Here is a 21382-nt window from a genome sequence, read left to right as displayed (position 1 = left end):
TTTTGAGGCTTAATTTGAAACATTTTTGTCAAAAAGGTACAGTGAATGTTTAGAATTTGATTAATCTAAGTTCTTATTTAAAGAAACATTTATGATTAATTATGATGTGGAAAACGCATTTCACTATAATTTATTATTTCCATAAACACTACTATTCAGGGATTGTTTACACCAGGAGAAGGAAAATAATAATGAGATTTTTCAAAATGACATTTCTCAGTATGTTTAAATTATGTAATTATATTTTAATTCAAAGTTATCAGATTTTAGTTAAGTTGATTCCATACATGGAGCCAAAGCTACTTGATTTTATTATCCCGAATGTTGCCTGGCTGGAATTTAGGATTTAGTCTTGAATCACCCTATACTGCTGTCATGAGAACTGGAAAGTCAACTACAGGAAGGAGTGAAACCCACTGAAATTTTCAGCTGATGAGCAAAAGTAAAAGCATGCTTTAGGATTCAGGCTTAGCAAGGAAATATTACTGATATACAGAAAGAGGAGAGAAAGGGAAGGGAAAGAAAGGGAGTGGGGAAATGATGGAGGGAAAAATACACAAACTTTACATGTTATATACTTAATTTGCAAAGAAGTCAAGGAAAGACAAAATAAATCATGAAAAACAAATTTGCTTGTGACCAAAGCACAGATGTAGTGACAATTGCTTTTGGCGCCATAACCTTCAGCAATAGGAGACAGGACTGAGCAATAGGAAAAGAGTTAACAGCAAAAGGCAAGGGAAGCACACTAGTTGCCCAGATTAGTGGGCTCCAGATGCTCTTTATTTGATGGGCAGTGCTGCTGATGGGTTTTTTGGTTGATGCCTCGGTTGGGTGTTTTTTAATTAGTTATATTGCTTTATGGTGAAATGTACAAATCTCTACTTTGTCCCAGGCCTTAGCACTCCCTATTGTCTTTCTCCTCTTGGGCCAAATTCACATACCAAAGTTACTTCCTCTGGTATTTCTTAAGTTACTTCTATGAGGAAGACATTTGCATTTGCCACCCTTGCCCTATGAGTCAAGTGCCTCTTTATGGGACATTTTAGAGGACATGGCTAGAAAAGATTGAAAGTTGCAATGGAAACTTTTGAAAGGTATAACAAGTTATAGAATTATTCTTTAATACAGTTAAGTAAATATTTTATTTGGCCACCTTTCTTAGTTCAGATGTTAGCAAAGCTTTAATATTGGCTTTCGGGTGTTTGATTACTGCCTCTTTTACATTTTATGTGTTTTTTATTTTTATTTCTTTAAGATGATAATTGACTTATAACTGTCTTTTTTCAAATAAAATTTTATGCAGAATCCCAATATTAAAAAACTAAAATTTTATTTTGTTGGCATTAATACATTGGATAGGATTAAATTATTAGTTACTTAACAGAAAAATAAGCAATAAGGTTATAGGTGACAGTTTTAGTTTTATGTCCTATGCAGTTTCCAATTATTTCTGTATTTTATGTTGGTTACATGGTCGTAAGGATGCCATTTTTGTTTAATTGAAGACAATTTCCTTACGACCATGTAACCAACATAAAATACAGAAATAACTGGAAACTGCATTAAATATAGTACAAGATTTGCACAAAAAATAGTGAGTTCTAAAGTAAAAGCTAGCATAGTATTGTTCTCTTGTATACCTAACAGTTATTTTAAAATGTTAAGAACATTTAAAAAATTATATTCTATATTTCTAAATGAAATTTTAATCAAGCCTTGGTGAAATCCCTGAAATATTTCTGAAAAACAGCTTTAAAACCACTGACGTTAAGTCACAGTGCTGTACTATGTCAGTCTGAGGTCCTAGATGAGATTCAACCATTTGCTGGCTTTGTGACCTATGCCTGTTTCATCAAGTGTAAGAATGGAAAGAATGCCTGTCCTTCCTCCCTCATGGAACTGTTAGGGGAATTAACTTGAGTAATGAAATAAAATTAGAGCTTATAAACTACAGAGTGCTATATTAAATTATGGTATCATCACCTCATGTTTTACCCAACTGCATTCACATTTTTTCCTTGACCTTGACCTGGCTCCTTGTCTAGGCTCTACTCTTAGCTTGGCTTTGGATTCCTCCCTGACTAGCTCATTTGCCTTTAAGCAGATTCTATTACAACCTTGGTCCCCTCTTGTCACTTGTCTGAGCTCCCAGGCCTGCCCAGATGCCTGAACTTTACAACTGCAGATTAAAATTCTGGGGGATTTGCCATAAAGAGGTTCAAGAGAGAAAAGAGAGGACAATATGTAATAACTTTGTACCAGTGATATGGTATATTTTTACTTTGACTTTTGTTATGGATTTTTTCAAATATGCAAAAAAGTAGAGACACTAGTATAATGATTTCCCACCATACCCATCACTCAGCTTCAGTATTTATCAACATTTTGTAATCTACTCCCCACTTTCTTTTGCTAGAGTATCTCTAAGCAAATCCCAGAAATCATTTTATTCCACTTTCAGTATGTATATCCAATAATCTTTTTTAAAAGTCTAATAAAATTAATAATAATTACTCAACCTATATTCCATTTCCCCTAATTTTCTTGAAGTTTTTTTTAGACAATTGATTCGTTCAAATCAAAATCCAAACAGGGCATGTATTGCATTAGGGTTTATGTCTCTAAGACTGAGAAAATCTATAATAGTTCTCCCTACTTTTAAAAAACTGTGTTATTTGAGGCACGACATATACACAGTAAAGTACTCAAATCATAAAGGTACAACTTAGTGATTAGAAAAAGATAATACACATACACATTTACATCTACATTCTTTTAACTACCACCTAGATAAAGAATTCTCTTCTTTTGTTAATGCCATTTACTTGTTGAATGATGCATTAAGGCAGAACATTTTAACTAAACCTCTTGTGTATGTTTATATTTGTTTCATAAAATAGTAATTCCCAGTAGCTTAAGCTATTTTTAACTATTTTAAAATGTTGAAAATGCTGATGGAAAAGCTGTATTTCATCAGCATAGCTAATAAGTAGGTTAACTAATGCAGTTCATCAACATAAAGTCAACATTTCTTTGACTTTGTAATTTTGTCAGTTCAGTATGGTAACATGAGTTATCTTCTGAGATTCAGAAGGACTAATTAGTCATTATAGATGTCATTTATTAATAAAAATAAAAAACAAGTTATAAAGTAAATGCAATTTATTCTGTAGACAAAAATTCTCAGGGACTTCCCTGGTGGTCCAGTGGTTAAGAATCCGCCGTCCAATACAGGGGACATGGGTTTGATCCCTGGTCGGGAAACTAAGATCCCACATGCTGTGGGGCAACTAAGCCCATGCACTGCAACTACTGAGCCCTTGTGCCTCAACTAGAGAGCCCGCATGCCACAAACTGCAGAGCCCATGCTCTCGGGAGCCTGCGTGCCACAACTACAGAGCCTACAGTGCTCTGGAGCCTGCATGCCACATCTAGAGAGCCTGCACACTGCAGCTAAGACCTGATGCACCCCTAAATAAATAAATAAATAAATAAATAAATAAATAAATAAACATTAAAAAAAATTTCTCAGAAAATGGGATCATTAGCGGGAAGAAATAATAAAATTGGAACCATTGTCATAGAACCATAGAATTTTAGATTTAGGATCTATCTTAGAGATAATTTAGGCGAACCCCCTCACTGAATAGATGAGGTTAAATATGTAGTTAGAATCTTTCCTCAGAGCACATAGATAGCTAGGGGTTTTAATATATTATGCATTGATGTTTGTAAATCACCTTTAATTTCTGATTGGAACTTTTAAATATCAGATTAAAAATGAAGTTTTCAGGTACTGACTACCAATATGTGGTTCTGTTTGGGCACCATCGCCGTATTTTTCTTAGTGTAGCATTTGCATGTTTTATTGTCATTTACCCCTATTAAAAATAAGTGGAAAAACAGATAAATGAAGATGCTGTTACCAGTGATAAGTATAGGTTCCCTATATAACATAATTAAGATGATGGTGGAAATCATAAAGCATGCTAGCTGTGTAGACTGTTGTTAGCTTCAACTGAGTAATTTGACCATGTTCAGCTTGGAAGAGAGAGAACAAAACTAAAGAAGTACAGTGCTGGATATACCTCATCAAAATGATGACTAATGTTAATTAAACGTGGAATTAGGAATTTAGAATATTTTTAGCTCTATGTGAAGATCCATGTTCCAGTTTCATTCATTTGATTTTTGCACATATTTTCTGGAAGTCTTTATGTATTAAAGCAGGAAACTGTACCAGTTGGAGGATACAGTTTTTTGTGTTACTATAGTAAATACATCTTAAAACTGTTTTTCCCCAAGCTTGCAAGTTCCTAGTTGGTGTGACTTTGAAATCACACTGCTTTTAAGTGTATGTTTTATTTCTATTTTAAAAACCTCTGCATTCACCATTTAGGTATAACAAAAAGTGAATTCATTCCTCCTGATTATAAATATCCTCTATCTTCTGGAATATGGAACTTAGTGGACCATAAGATTCCCCCAACTAAATTGCAAGCGTTCCCTAACCCAGTGTCCTCCTCTCTCCCTGAGCCTCTGTCTGCCTCAGCAGCATGGCACAAGTGAGGAAGCACCTCTGCCGCCCCTTTCATTCCTAGGCTGATGGACCGACAGGCTCTGTCCCTAGGAGTTAGTGAAATGCCAGCAAAAGTAGCTATGATAATGTTATGGCATTATGCAATTTCACAAATCCAAGAGGAAAATTTATCAACACAGTGTTGTAATAATAACAAGGAAAACTTTTATCTTGGAGTTCCGTAAAGAGGACGGAATGTCATTGTTTCCTCTTCTTAAAGGTGGGACGTCTTAGAGAAACTTTCAGTAAAGTTCATAGAAGAAATTTCATAGTAGCCTGCCTGAATATTTCAAGAAATTCCATAAAAATATTATACATGAACAAAGAAGACCAAACTTGACATGAAACACATGAATGAATCTCTAATAAATGGTTAGCTAGAGTCTCTGTAGAAATTTGTTTAAAAGCCCAACCAAAAAGGTTAAAGGTTAGGAAGTATTACCTTTTGTCCAAGTGAAATCTAGAAATGGTTGCCAAAAATAACAAATAAAACAGAAAATGTTAGGAGTAATTCATTTATTTCTTAGATGATAAATGTGAAGGTTTGAAGAGTGTGTGTGTGTGTGTGTGTACTGTATCTATTGAATGGCTCGATTTCCTAATACTTAAGTATCTGGAAAGTTTATGTCACTCACATACCAGAGAAAATTGTGAGTGTAATAGAAAAAAATAATTGCTGTAATCTGGGGTTTTTTTTCCTAAAATTCCTCAACCTTTATCAATGTTAAAGAGAAATATTATTATTTTAAAATAGTCTGATTTTGTTTTCAAAGTCACTTTATAAGTGCTTGCTACAAAAAGCTGGTCATATACCATTCTGTTGGTTGTAGTTTTTAATCCAACACCAGTTCTAAAGACTTTTGACAAATTTTTTAATGTTTCAGATTTTTTTCTTCTAGTCTATTTCTATTGCAAAGAAACCAAATGTAATTAAAAGAAACAAACAAGTAAACCATACACTGCTGACACTAACAAGACCTAAATTCAGTTAGTCTGCATGGTATTACATTGGCTATTTTAAGGAAAAAAAATGAATGGATTTACAGAGACTATAACTCAGTTCAAGTGGCAGGTTAGTTTCCAGCATAACGCACAACCTCTTTCCTCTTCAGGAAGGATATAGTTACCCATATAATGAATAGGAGAGCAACAGTGACACCATTAGTGACAGATTTATTCTTGTTTGCTCAACACTGAAAGTCCTGTTATAAGGATACATAAGGTGCAGAAGATAATGCTTTCTTTTTTAAATAAGGTCTACAACTACTCTTCTCAAGAATTTTAAAAATTTAAATATTTGAGAAAGACTTGTTATAACCTTAAAATGACTTATTTATATTATGTAGAGCAAGGTTTATTCACGTATCCATTTATCACTTCGAATGTCTTAAACTTATATAGGACATGTTACACAGCAAAAACAAGTATGGATTTATAAACAAATGATCCCGATATTTTAACAGTTTACTTAATTGTGCTTATTTTTAAATATGTTTGTAAATCAAAGCAAATCAGCCTACTGAGTTTCCTGAATTGCACAATTTCTTTTCTTCAAAGGGTACTTTGTGAAACCGTAAAGGATTTCGTTGCCAAAGTAGAGAAGGCGCATGAAAAAACGTTGGAAAAAGCTGTTGCAGCCGATGCCGTGGCCAATAAAGTAAGCGGGACGTGTTCGGGACATGAAGGTTTTTTACTGACAATGTTAATATTGAACTGTGTTTTACAGCTAAATTGATGAAGTGGCTTTCCTGCCAAAACATCGTAAACCAAGAGAAAAATTACTTTTGAATCAGATATGAGGGTTTAAAACATGCTTTATGGTTAGTCCCGTTAATATGTAGAAAAACCGCATTGCTGAAGACCAACACGCCGAACTTGATAACTCAACTCCTTTTTCCCACTGATTGACATTTTGAAGGAGAAATGCACAGTAGTCGGGTCACATGGGGGGAAATGCTGGGAAGCTGGCTTTCCAGTGGGAAGAGGAATGGTTTTCCACTTCCAGGCAAACCTTGGCCACTCAAGTTCCCTCCCAGCATGGTTGCTTGGATTTCCCAGATGTTATGATCCTCGGCCTCTTTCAGGGTTCTGTTTCTTGCTTTGCCTTTTTCTTTATAGATATTTCTTTTACATTGTGAGCTTTCTGAGGCTAAAATAAGAATAGTTTACTGAACCTTGAAAGCTACCATCTTTGCTTTCATTTGTTCATGACAGGGCATCCTCGCAAAAGGCTTGTCTCTCTTGGGCTTTGCAAAGGAATGATCTTCCCCAGCTGTAGATGGTGGTTTGATGGAGTGGAAGGAAAAGAAAATAGAAATATACGTTTGAAGTTTTCAGCCTCTTTCTCTTGTTTTTCTACTCTGTGGAGAGCTTCAGAAAACAGAAACCCTCTGTAGTCACACTTTTTTCTCATAACTGTCTCTGCTGTAACTTTCTCTTGGCATGTCATCAAAAACAAAGGGAGGCGGAAGGGACTGGAAATTGTGTGGAGGTAAAACGTATATTCGGCAGCAGCATCAATAGCTTCAGTTCTAAATGTTTCTTTATCCTTAGGAATTCAAGAAAAGCAGAAAGAAACAAGGGCCCAGTACTTGCTTTCTTTCTGCATCGTTCTTCCTTATCCTGTGCACATTCCTTTTTCTCTTTCTTTGAGCCAATAATCCCTTAAGTACTGTCACTCCTTTGCAAACCAGAGCTTTGAAGGTGAGTTTACAGGACTCAGCCAGACTTGGCAGTTTGTGTTTACAAGACTCAGACAGGCTTGGCAGTGCCTGTCTAAGTTGATTACTTAAAAAAAAGTTTGTGCAATGTTTTGTATAATGTACAGCAAATTTTGTATAATGTGTAAATTGTTAATGTAATGTGTCACTTTATCGTGAAGTTTTCGTTGTTTTCTTTTAAAGAAAAATAGCTTTAGGAAGATTGTAAAGATTTTCACGTGTGCGATGGTGCGTGAATAGTTCTGGAAGTATAAATCAGTAAATTTACAGAATAATTGTGCTGTTTTTTAAAAAATCATAAATTATTAAGTCCATAGCTGTCTAAGGTATAATTTGTAATAGATAACCAATTAATGATAAACATCAATGTAGGCATCTTTTCCTCTAAAAATCAAAAACCATTCATTTAAACTATCACTTTGCATCTCCACTAAATGAAGATTCATTCCCGTGTTTTTGTTTTCTTAGTGTTCAGTTCTAAATGAGAAGCTTGAACAACTGCTCCAGGCTTTGCACACAGATTCCCAGGCTAGTCCGGTTCTCCCGGGCATCAGCCCTCTCATTGTAGAAGAAGATCCTGCGGAATCTTCCAGCGAAGAATCCTTGTGGGAAAGCAAGGAACAACTCTTGGATGACACTACAAAACCTTCCTCCCAGAAAACTGTCAAACCGAGGGAAATAATGCTGCGGGCAAACAGTTTAAAGAAAGCAGTGAGGCAAGTCATTGAAGAGGCCGGAAAAGGTACACATTAACAAAAGTAACTTCTGAAGAAGGGAGCAGCATTCCCGTGGCAAGCACAAGGGAATTTTCCTATTGGTCAGTCTGGACACACTTTAAAAAGTTTCAGAGATAAAGTACACTGGAAACATTAAAATAAAGTTAAAAATTACCTTTAAATCATATTTCTAAAATTAAAATTTTTTAAACTGGAATCTGTTAAATTCTTGAAGAATATCAAACCTATAAACTACTTTGAAAATATTTTAACATTTATTTCCTAAATGTTGATGTTGCTTTTTTAAGAGTTTATAAAAGTTACACCTATATTTTAATTTTTTGTATTAATGTAAATATGTATACTTCTCTTAGAATTTTAGTAGTAGATTAGAAGTTAACTTTAATGTAAATAATATTCAGAAACAGATTGTAACTTGTAATTGGACTTGTATTTCATTCTCTAAAGTTCTTATATTTTATTTTTCTCTTCTGCTAAAAATATAATTTCGACAATTTAAAATTTTTCCTTTTATACTCTCTAGTACTTAACAGACATCACATGACCCCAAAGTTCATTGCCAATCAGTGCTTATTTGTGAATGTGGAATCTCTTTGGGTTTCTATTTCAATTTTCCTTTTTTAAGCATATTTTAATATTTATGGATCTTATTTTTGCTTGTTCAAACATATTTCTCTTCTGGGTACTTAAAGTGATGGATGACCAGACAGTTCATTCCTCTGAACCAGTTAATCAATCATTTGATTACGATAGCACAGAAACAGATGAGTCTAAAGATGAATCAAAAGAAGATGATGCAAAAGCATCATTAACTGGTAAGAAAACTGTGATAAAATTATTTTGGAATTAAATAAAATGTAATTCTGCTTTTAGTTTTCAAAAGGCCTATCAGTTTGAAATAAACTATTTGTATTTTTAACAAGGTTTTTCAGAAGTTAAAGCTTAGATATTCATGAATGCTAAAATAATGAAGGTAACATTAATGGTCTAAATAGACCATTGTCAAGTACTCTCACATCCCTTTTTTATCACATGATCTGGAAATCATCATAATAAACTAAGGATTTGGGGACCAAATGTGGCTAAATATCTTAATTTTCCTGAAGAAAGAGTAAACACCAAAACAGCAGATTTTAACCTATTTTAGCCCGCAGATTCCTTTGAGAATAATATGGAAGCTGCAGGCCTCACATGCATAAAACTTGACATTTAAATAATTTATCAGTCCCTTGAGTTCCATTGATCAGCCTAGATGGCTGATAATCCTTATCGCTAAATTAACTTTTTAAATCATAGGACATCTAGTTACAACCCTATCTCTACTGAAATTATTTTTGCCAGGAAATTATTGTGTAGTTGCTTGAATATTATTAACTGTTTCTCTACCTTTTAGGTTTTAATTGAAGATGAATTTATACTTTTAATTTTTCACGTTGTTTGAGGGAAAAAGTGTTAATTTACTAGAATAAAACAAGCAGAAATATTAATGAAAATGAGAAGATAATATGAAAATAATTACATAGTACTAATGAAAATCAATTGATATTATATCACAACTGTTTGCCATCATTAAATTTTTGCTTTTACTTCCATTACATATAAACTTGGATAGATTACTTAAGTTCTCTGTGGTTTCCTCATTTGTGAAATGGGGATAATAATGTACCTACTTGTTGTGACCTTTAAATAAGTTAACGCACATTAAGTGCCTAAAATAGCACCTGGTACATTGTGCTGTAAAGGAATGTTTGCTGTCATTATCACTATTATGATTATTGCTACTACTTCCGCTGTTGTTGCTAACTACACTAACTTTGAAAGAGTTCTTAATTGTATTTAAAACTCTTAGAAACTTTGAAATTAGACCATATTATAGACCTCACATGTCTGACATACAACCAGTGCTTTTATATTCTACATCCTTAGTCCTTTTAGACCTTATGTGTACCTATGCCAGCACACAACCCAATTTTATAACCTTAGATCTTTTAGACCTTAAATGGCCCCATTGCAGAATATAATCCAACGTAGGCATATTTTACAACCTTGACCGATGGTCATTGAGCCTTCGGACTACTCACTTTCACTTCGTCCCCCTCTCATGGTCAGCTCTAATTCTTAGGAAGTTTTTCTTTTGTTAATGTATTGCGCTTTATATATTCTTCCTTAAATTTCTACCCATGATTACAGTTATTATTAATAAACTTTTATGTATGATAATGTTAACAGTAACAACTACTGACATTTGTGTAGGGCTTTATGGCTAGTTTAAAAGCAGTTTTACACACATCATTTCACGATATTGAAGGTGACTGCTGTGCGGCAGCCCTGAAATGAGACCGAAAACGGCTTTCATGGCATCATAGTCTCTTCCCACACATTATATCTTCTTTGCCAGATTCTCTCTCCCAAATTGCTTTACCAATCTAATTTGATGATTTTAAACTTTTTTTTTCTGGTTGCACCCATTTGGTCACTATGATACCCCATTAAAATACGATGCTCCGTTTTGAGCAATATTCTCCAGATATTTCTGTAATGCAAGAACACACCGATACCTGAACGCTACTCATTCTGGACATAATGAATGGCTCTCTTTGGAGGATTGGTTTTTCAGCACTCATTGGTAATGGTTTTCTAACCAGCTACCATCCCACCTTACTATACTCTCATGAATTTGACACTTCCGTTATAGCCTGCAAAGGAAACCAAAAAAATACAGATATAGTGGTGTAGATATTGTTATTGAAACAGGCGTAGATTATACAAGCCTTTATGGAGCAGTATTTGATCTTATTTTTTGGCTAGTAATCCAATTTAGTGGGAATCAGTAGCAGTAGAAGTGTTTCTGTATTAATCATTAATTTTTTGCAGCATATTCATTGTATTATCATTGAATAATATAATAATTCGTACATCTGAGATGTGCAGAATACACATGAATATGATCAGTGAGATGTTATGTTTAAGAAGAACCATGAAACATTAATTTAGTTACCTACAATGGAAGATCAATCTTAGTCACTAGAACACACTCTGTTTTTTATCAGAGATGAATATCAAAAGGTTGTTTTTATTAGAAATTAGTTCCAGGGCTCCCATCTGTCAAAAAAAAAAAAAGAAAGAGTGCCTGTTCTGCTACTTTTCTTTAGTGCAGCTGGACTGTTTTTGAACAGAGAGATGAGTGTGTAAGATTAATATAGTTAGTTTGTAATTAGTCTTCGGGAGAGTAAAGATAATTAAGTTTTAGAGTATTTTTAAATTGAGTTTGAGGATTACTGTTTTTTAAACACCTGCCAATCGCTCCTAAATTAGTTAAAGATACTATTTGCTCTCCACTAAATTGCCCCAGTTTAGATAGAATTAAGTCTCTCTTTTTGTTGTTTACTTTGAGAGTAATTCTGTTTTGGAATAATTTTTTAAACATATTGAGCTTTTATAAAAATATGATAAAACTGTTTTGGACAAATCATTGTCTTGAGTAAATAATTAATTGGGAAGTACAGGAAAAGTATATTGGTTTCATTTGAAAAAATAATATTTTTCCTTCCATGTGTAGAAGAAAATGCTACTCATGTTTCACTGTTAGCTCTGGGAATTGCATTCCTTAAATTTTATCATTTATCCAACATTTTTGAGAATAGGATTGCATTGGTAGTATACACTGCAACACATGTTCCATTTTCAAAAATTGTCAGGCTTCAGAATTTCCTTTTTCTTTAATAATGGCTTTCTCACATTCAAATTATGAGTATCACTGACCTTTAATTATGGTAAGCATCTATTTTTTATTAATTGCCATCTATTCGAAGTGGGAGATCAAGACTTCTGTGGCAGATTCCTTCCACATAGTAAATCCCAAGAAAATGAACAGAAAATGGTAAAAGAATAAACACAATGTAATTATTTTTGGTTCTACTGATTAAACATGTATGCAATTATTTTATGTCATGAGTGTGTAAGGACTTGCTTATTTTTATAACTTTATCTCCTTTTAATCTGGACTTTTTGCCAACAGTTAAAACTGCACCTCGGTCTCCAGATGGCCGGGCAAGTCGTTCCCAAACTGACTCTGGCTCTGGTCCTGCTGTGGCAGCCAGTAAAGAAAACCTCCCTGTGCTCAATACCAGAATAATCTGCCCAGGTAGTACAGATTCTGAAACATGGTGTATTTTTAAGTATTTCCGTGAAAACGTATAAGTACTCATTTTCCTGAACTATAGAACTGTGTTCTTTTCTTTTTCTTTAAGATTTATTATTTATTTATTTATTTTTGTTTGTTTATTTTTGGCTGTGCCGGCTCTTAGTTGTGGCACCGGGATCTTCGTTGAGGCGTGTGGGCTCTTCATTGTGGTGCGCGGGCTTCTCTCTAATTGTAGCGTGCGGGTTTTCTCTTCTCCAGTTGTGGCGTGCAGGCTCCAGGGCACGTGGGCTTTGTAGTTTGTGGCCCGTGGGCTTAGCTGCCCTGCGGCGTGTGGGACCTTAGTTCCCTGACCAGGGATCAAATCTGCGTCCCCTGCATTGTAAGGCGGATTCTTTACCACTGAACCACCAGGGAAGTCCTTAGAAATGTGTTCTTAAAGGTAAATGTTCCTTTAAGAAAATGTTCTTGGTACTCTTGTCAGTCAGAGTCCAGATCCTTAGACTTTGGTGTGTACAAGAGTTGCCTAGGAAGTATTAAAGCAAGTGTTCCTGAACCCTGCCCTGAGAAATTCTGATTGAGTAGTTCTAGAGTGGAGCCCAGGAATCTGCATTTAAGTACTCATGGTAAATTTGATCTTATATTCTACTACCTTTTATGTATCTCCATAGCCTTCCCTGGATAAAGGCTTGGGATTAGGATAATATTAGCAGAAACCAAAGGACTTGTGTGGAAAGGATGGGATGTAAATGTAGATGTCTCAGAGGTCTCTTTAAGTACCATTTGTTTGACTCAGTGAAAACTTTCCAGATTCGTTCCAGAGTAGATTGGAACCCAAATTACACCCTGAAATTCAATTTCTCCTACAAATTATTTTTAAAGGTGAATCATAATTCAAAAATAATAGTTGGAGACTTTATTATCCCACTTTCAGTAATGAATAAAACAACTGGACAGAGCAAGAAGGAAATAGAAAACTTGAAAAACACATAAGACAAGTATAGCTAACATGTCTACAGAACACTCCACCTAACGATAGCAAAATACACATTCTTCTCAAGTGCATATGGAAAATTCTCCAAGATAGACCATATATTAGGCCATACAACAATTCTAAATAAATTTAGAAGGATTGAAATCATACAAAGTATGATCTGCAACCACAATGGAATGAAATTAAAAATCAATAACAGAAGGAAATTTGGGAAATGCACAAATATGTGGAAAAAGTGGGTCAAAGAAAAAAAAATCACAGAGAAATTTTAAAAAATACTTTGGTATGAATGAAAACAAAAATACACCATACCAAAATTTATTTGATGCAGCTAAAGTAGTGCTAGAGTGAAATGTATTAAATGTCTATATTTAAAAAGTAGAATGACTACAAAAACCTAACTCTCCACTTTAATAAACTAGAAAAATAAGAGTAAACAAACCCATAACAAGCAGTAGGAAGGAAATAATAAAGTTTTGAGTGGAAATAAGTGAAATAGGAGAATATAAAACAATACAGAAAATCAATAAAACCAGAAGTTGGTTCTGTGAACAGTTTAACAAAATTGATAAGCCTTTAGCTAGACTGACCCAGGAAATAAGAGAGAAGATTCAGGTTCCTGAAATCAGGAATGAAAGAGGAGACATTGCTATGGACCTTACAGAAATAGGAAGGATTGTAAGGAAAAACTATAAAATATTGCATGCCAACAAATTAGATAACTTAGATGAAATGGACAAACTCCTAGAAACAGGCAAACTACTGAAACTGATTCAAGAAGAAATAGAAAATCTAGCTGGATCTATGACAAGGAAAGAGATTGAATTAGTAATCAAAAAACTTCCTCCAAAGAAAAGCCCAGGCCCAAATTGCTTCACTGGTGAATTCTACCAAATGTTTAAAGAAGAATTAATACACCAGTCCCTTACAAACTCTTCCAAAAACTGGAAAAAGAAAGAACACTTTTCTTAACTTACGTTTTATTTTATTTATTTTTTATTAAAGTATAGTTGATTTACATTATCATGTAAGTTTTAGGTGTACAGCACAGCAATTCAGTTTCATATATGTATTCTTTTTCAGATTCTTTTCCTTTATAGGTTATTACATAATACTGAGTATAGTTCCCTGTGCTATACAGTAGATCCTTGTTGGTTATCTATTTTATACATAGTAGTGTGTGTATGTTAATCCCAGCCTCCTAATTTATCCCTCCCCCCACCTCCCTTTCCCCTTTGGTAACCATAAGTTTGTTTTCTTTGTCTGTTAGTCTCTTTCCGTTTTGGAAATAAGACCATTTGTGTCTTTTTGTTGTTGTTGAAAGAACACTTTCGAACTCATTCTATGAGGCCAGTATTACCCTGACACCAAAACCAGTCAAAGACATCATGAGAAAGCTATAGGCCAATATCCTTGATGAATAGCAACACAAAAATCCTCAACAAAATCCTAGCTAACTGAATCCAACAACATATAAAAAGAATTATACACCATGATCAAGTGAATAGTATCCTACTAATGCAGAATTGATTCAACATATGAAAATTAATCAATGTAATATACCATCTTAATAGAATAAGGAGCAAAAAGTATACAATCATCTCAATAAATACAGAAAAGGCATTTTAAAAAAATTCAACACCTTCCAGTGGTAATACCACTCAACAAACTAGGAATAGAAAAAAACTTTTTAGCCTGAGAAGGCCATCTATGAAAAACCTATAGCCAACCTCATATTTAATGGTGAAAGGCTGAAATCTTTCTCCCTAATATTAGGAACAAGACAAGGATGTCCAAACTAGCCACTTCTATTCAGCCTTGTTGGAGATTCTAGCTTGGGCAATTAGGCAAAATAAAAAGAATTAAAGGCGTTCAAATTGGAAAGGAGAAAGCAAAACTGTATCTCTTCACATTTTGACCTTGTATGTAGAAAATCCTAAGGAATACACACACACACCACACACACACACGCACAATTAGAGCTAATAAACAAAAACAACAAGGTTGCAAGATAAAAGAGAAATATATAAAAAATAATTGTATTTCTATACACTAGTAATGAACAATCTGAAGATCTTTAGAAAATAATTTCCAATAGCATCCAAAATAACCCAAAAAACTAAGTAAATTTAACCAAGAAGCTGAACTATTTGAACACTGAAAACTACAAAACATTGTTGAAAGAAATTTTAAAAGACCTAACAAAATTGAAAGACATCTGTGTTCATGGATCAGAGGACTAGATATTATTAAGATGGTAGCTCTCCTCAAATTGAGCTAAAGATTCCACACAACCCTTATCAAAATCACAATTGCCTTTTTCAAAGAAATTGATAAGCGACCTTAAAATTCTTATGGAAATACGAAGAACTCAGGATAGCTGAAAAGTCTTGAAAAGGAAGAACAAAGTTGAAGGAAACACACTTTCTTTTTTTTTTAAGTTCCACTGTCTTACTATTCTTTTTTTTTTTTTTTTTTTGTAAATGGATGACCACAACAAAAGCAACAAAGGAAACACACTTTCTGATTTCAAAATTTCCTCCAAACCTACAGTAATCAAAACTGCATAGTGCTGGCATGAAAATGGTCATATAGATCAATAGAATAGAACTGAAAGTCCAGAAATAAACCCCTACATTTATGGTCAATTGATTTTCAACAAATGTGCTAAGACAATTATTTAATGGGGAAAGAATAGTCTTTTCAATCAGTGTTACCAGGGCAACTAGATATTCACAGGCAAAGAATTATGATGGACCCCTGCCTCACACCATATATAAAAATTAACTCATTATGGCTAAAAGACTTAAAGGTAAGAGCTAAAAATATGAAACTATAAAATGAAAACATAGACATAAATGTTCATAACCTTGGATTAGGCAATAGTTTCTTAGCCATGACTCCAAAAGCGCAAACAACAAAAGAAAAAAAAGATAAATTGGACTTCACTAAAATTAAAGATTTGTGTGAGTCAAAGGGCACTATCAAGAAAGTGAGATGACAATCCACAGGATGGGAGAAAATAGTTGCAAATAATATATCTCATAAAGGACTAGCATCCAAGATATATAGATAAATCTTAAAAATTCAACAATAGAAAGACATATCCCAATTTTAAAATGGGCAAAGGATCTGAGTAGACATTTTCCCTAAAAATTATTCAAATGTCCAATAAGCACATGAAAAGATGCTCAACATCATTACTCATCAGGGAAATGAAGTCAAATCCACAATGAGATACCACTTTACCCCTTTGGGATGACTATCAAAAAAAGACAGATAATAACAAATATTGGCAAGGACATGGAGAAATTGGAACTTCATACACTGCTGGTTAGAATGTAAAATGGTGCAGCCATTTTGGAAAACAGTTTGGCAGTTCCTCAAAGGATTAAACACAGAGTTAACATATAATCCAGAAATTCTACTACTACATATATACCCATAAGAACTGAAAATACATGTCTGCACAAAAACTAGTACATGACTGTTTATAGCAACATTGTTCATAGTAGCCAAAAAGTGGAAACAACCCAAATATTCATCAGTTGATGAATGGAGGAACAAAATGTGGTATATCCATACAATGGAATATTAGTCAACCATTAAAAAGGATGAAGCGCTGATATATGCTACAACATGATTACCCTTGAAAACATTATGCCAAGCAAAAGAAGCTCAACACAAAAAGGCACATATTATATGATTCCATTTACGTGAAATGTCCAGAATAGTCAAATTCACAGAGAAAGAAGATAGTTTAGTGGTTCCCAGGATCTGAGAACATGGGACAATGGGAGGAATGGAAAATGACTGCTAATGGGTAAGGGGTTTCTTTTGGGGAGTAATAAAAAGTTCTCAATTAATAGTGGTCGTCGCACAACTTTGTGTATATACTACAAACAACTGAATTATATACTTTAAAGGGGTGAATTTTATGGTATGTAAATTATATCTTAATGAAAATATTAAAATAAAAAAGATAAATCCAGAACACATTTGGTTCTGGAAAGGCTTCCATGTCTAGAGGTCATATCTCTCTTCAAACCTGGGGCCCTGGGATGAACCTTTCTGGGCTGAAGCTGTAAATATGGCTAACCTTAAAACATTTTAGAAAATACTGTACTTTTCTATGGGGCATCCGAAATATGATTCTTCACCTCTTCAAACTGTTCTTTTCTCTCACCAGCATGGTTGTTTTGTTCTTCTTTTTACTTATTTAGACATAAAGGGAACTGGCATCACAGAGTATACCATTGCATATTCAAAACTGTGAAATTAAATGACAGAATAAAATTCATCTTGATTATTTGATAATCAGCTAAACTTTGTAGCTAAAATAATGAACGTCTTCTAAGAGGAGCACATTGTTGAGGAAAGGAATGTTTGCTAAAGAAAGGACTTTTTTCCCTAGTGTTTCTCAATTGCATGATATATTTTTTTCTGAATTATTGTTTCCTTTTTGTCTATCTGTTCCCTTGGGTCCCTATTCCTTTGTCTTCTCACCAGATTTTAGTGCTTCTAGCCTTAATATTGGGTTTGTAGATCATAAAATTCGTTAGCTTTGAATACCATAACTTGTTAGTCGAAAGCTAACTAGTTGTTGAAATAAATTTGAAGTTTTGCATATTTAGAGGTAATATGAATGCTTCATTTTTATGTTCAATACTGTATTCTTCTAAAATTCATAAATACCTGTGTTTAATATTTTGCTACTTATTCTTGACACCAACACTGAATTTTCACCTTAGCATGTCAACATTTTTACTTGAGTATCATTATCTATGCTTTGAGAGTATGGAAGTGATAACTCTATGACATTCTGGATAATTCAGCCTTTATTGTAAATTCCTTACAGACTTACTACATTATTTGCTAATAAAAAGGAAGTAATATTTACTTGTTGAAGTTACAGAATCATTGATGGTAAATAAGAAACTGTCACGAAGAGATTCCTATTTAGGTCCTCACCTGCTACATTTTTTATGACAACATATAGATCCCAAGAAGCATCAACAACCTTGTATTTACCATGTATGGCTGAGTTGCTTTGCTGTGCACCTGATACTATCACAACATTGTTAATCGGCTAGACTCCAATATAAAATAAAGAGTTTAAAAACAACCTTGTATTTACCAACGTCATAGTTCTTAGTTATGATTAATGAGAAGAACAGACACTGAAAACCATGCTTTGGGAGCAAGGTGTTTCTGATTAGGTCTAAAAACAATGGACTGGCTCTTTCTGTTTTTCTCTTAACATGTGATCCTGTATTTTTTTTTCCGTCCAGGTTTAAGAGCAGGACTAGCTGCCTCAATTGCTGGGAGTTCTATTATCAACAAAATGTTACTAGCAAATATTGATCCTTTTGGTGCAACGCCATTTATTGACCCAGATCCAGATTCAGTGTAAGAAAATACTTCTGCAAATATTTTGTTTTGGCTTTCCTTGTTTCTGTTTTATACAAATGGTAACATTTTAAATGCATTGCAGTAAATATAGTTTCACATCCAAAAAGGATCATCAGAAAATTTCAAAAGTCGATAATGATGAGTACATTGACCCACTTGAAATACAGTGGTTTTCATGATCTGAGGTAGGTCCCTTCCAGTCTGTGGTCTCGGATAACAACCCAATGGCGAAGTGAGTCACAGCTCTGCACACTTTTTCCTGGAATACTTTATTCACCTCTGCCTTCATACTCACAGTTTGGCTATTCCTTTCACCTCATTTTTTCTCTGTCTTGCCAATTCTGCCATCTTTCCACATTCGGCCTCTGGGTTTACTTATTTCAGAAAGCTTCTGGCCCACACTGGTCCCTTCCCTTCTCAAAACTCCTTAAAAAAATTGGCTGTTCAATATGTACTTCTTTTTACTTCCATATTTAATTTTGCTTTTGTTATGTCTCATTTCTCTAATGACACTCCTGAAGGACCCTACTATACTCCTTTGTATTTACTTTCCAAAGCACCTACAAGTAGGGACTCGATCTAGTTGTTTTCTGCTCAATAAATGTTCAATAAAAGTACAAGTGTGGAGGGGACTTTCTAATTAAAAAAAGAGGACTATTGGCATCTGACTGCAAGGCCCTCCCTTTTGTGTGTGTAGTGAGGGGCTTATGTAGGAGGTAGAAGAACTAAGATTTTGTTACAATTAATAGAAGAGCATTACCATGACTCTGTCTCTGCTTTGCCCTGACCACCATCGCTTTACATCACATGTACCGAAAATCACAGACATGTACTGGGGTCGTGCGCTTGGCATATGAATAGGAAATGACTCCTGCTAAGCTTTCCTCTCTTCTATAAGAAATGGAGGCTTGAATGGTGTTAAGTGCTACTTTGTGTGCAAATTGTAATTGTTGTTAGGAACCTGAAATTGACTTTTATGTACTTTTCCTTATTATAGAGATGGATATTCAGAAAAATGTGTCATGAACAATTACTTTGGGATTGGATTAGATGCAAAAATTTCATTAGAATTTAATAATAAGAGAGAGGAGCACCCTGAAAAATGCAGGTAATTTTGGTAATAGCAATAATGTAATTACACAAAGGCAATTTTACTTTAATTTCGTTTATTACCTCTTTTGCTCTCTCTGCCTTTCAAGAGTAAATAAATAACAGTTATACTGAAATTCTCTGCCAACATTTATTTTCAGGAGCCGAACTAAAAACTTGATGTGGTATGGAGTCCTTGGAACCCGGGAGTTATTACAGAGATCATACAAGAATTTGGAACAGAGAGTTCAACTTGAGGTAAGTTCATCTAGAAGTAAAGACATTTCAGATTATCTTACTTTCCAAAAATAAAAGATTTATTTGTGGAGCTGATTTGGCCTCAGTTTCTCTTGAATAGTGTTTAAACACTTGAGGGGAAAAAAATAAACATGGTTATCAACTTTACACCAAAGGAGGTATAGACACTGGATATGCATGACACAATTACCATTGTCATTAGATCCTGAAATTTGGATGTTCCTATGGAATTGTGGTGCTCTGTGAAATGGTAGGGCCATGGGTGTACATATATATGGGATAGCATTTTTTTTTAAGACGTTTTTTGATGTGGACCATTTTTAAAGTCTTTATTGAATTTGTTACGATATTGCTTCTGTTTTTTAAGTTTTGGTTTTTTGACCCAGAGGCATGTGGGATCTTAGCTCCCCGACCAGGGATCAAACCTGCACCCCCTGCATTGGAAGGCGAAGTCTTAACCACTGGACCGCCAGGGAGGTCCCCAGGATAGTATTTTAAACAGATTTTTCCATTTTAAATTTCCAAATTCTGACCCAATTCTATAATGCCTGAAGTTTCACAAATCCCTGAAAATATCATAGTAAATAGAACCTTTTAATTTAAATGTATTTTTTTGTTTTAATTATCTCTAACAAGTTACTTAAAAGAGATTTTGAGCATTTAAACTTTTTAGTATTTTTTAACTAATTTAAATAGTAAATTAAGGACAGCAAAAGTTATTTAATCTCTGATTAACAGGAAAAAGAAAATTGGGGACATGACTCTGAAAAGTCTACTACTTTCTTAGCATATTATTTTCTTTCACCTTTGATCCAGGGCTCACTGTTTATGCTGATAAGCATGTCTTTCCTATCTTGTATCTTTTTATAACTAGATATTTTAAATTGAGGTATAGACTGCATACAGAAAAGTGTGCAAATCTTAAGTTGACAACTCAGTGTGTTAAACAGGACGTTTTTATTTTAGGTGTTATCTTGATAGTGGAACGTGGCCTATCAAGAGGTGCCTGGCTCATTCATTATCAACTAAATGTCCTAGTAAAGATAAGCCTGTTCTACCTTCCACTCTAGAGCATAACTACATGATCAGCTGGTTTGATTTATCATTGCTTGTAAAATTAAGATAAATGTTACTGGCTGAAAAGGTACAAAATGAGGAAGGCTCACACTTAGTAAACACTATCCTTGGCAGCCCCATCTGTTACTCAACTTGGGTTCTAGCCTATGGATTGTACTGTAATCATTCATTTTCTTTATTCATGTTCCCTAGTCAGCCACACTCTCCTTAAGGACAGGTAGGAAGTTGTGTTCATCTTTGTTATCCCTGTTGTCTTGCACAGTTCCTGGCCCTGACATGAGAGGGAAATAGGCAAATGATCATTTTACCCTAATCTGTTAAGTGCTGTCATCAAGACCCATAGCTGGGCATCTTTAAGATTTAGGGAACTAT

General features: G+C 34.2%; 1 protein-coding gene across 8 annotated transcripts in view; it reads left to right on the top strand.

The window, feature by feature from the left end:
* Positions 1-21382, top strand: part of DGKH (diacylglycerol kinase eta) — a 184706-nt gene that overhangs the window by 125633 nt on the left and 37691 nt on the right. For all 8 annotated transcript variants that reach the window (XR_014236916.1, XM_082365281.1, XM_082365283.1 and 5 more), the window contains 7 exons: positions 6140-6239; positions 7771-8044; positions 8732-8854; positions 12058-12183; positions 18466-18583; positions 19584-19694; positions 19837-19933. Coding sequence is in view for 7 of the 8 variants with exons in the window: in XM_082365281.1 (XP_082221407.1) it covers positions 6140-6239; positions 7771-8044; positions 8732-8854; positions 12058-12183; positions 18466-18583; positions 19584-19694; positions 19837-19933 (949 nt within the window). In the remaining variant the exon portion in view is untranslated. The remainder of the gene's footprint in view (positions 1-6139; positions 6240-7770; positions 8045-8731; positions 8855-12057; positions 12184-18465; positions 18584-19583; positions 19695-19836; positions 19934-21382) is intronic.

This window comes from Balaenoptera borealis (genome assembly GCF_965194805.1).
Source record: "Balaenoptera borealis genome assembly, chromosome: 18".
NCBI lineage: Eukaryota > Metazoa > Chordata > Mammalia > Artiodactyla > Balaenopteridae > Balaenoptera > Balaenoptera borealis.
This window is presented reverse-complemented; position numbering and strand designations above follow the sequence as displayed.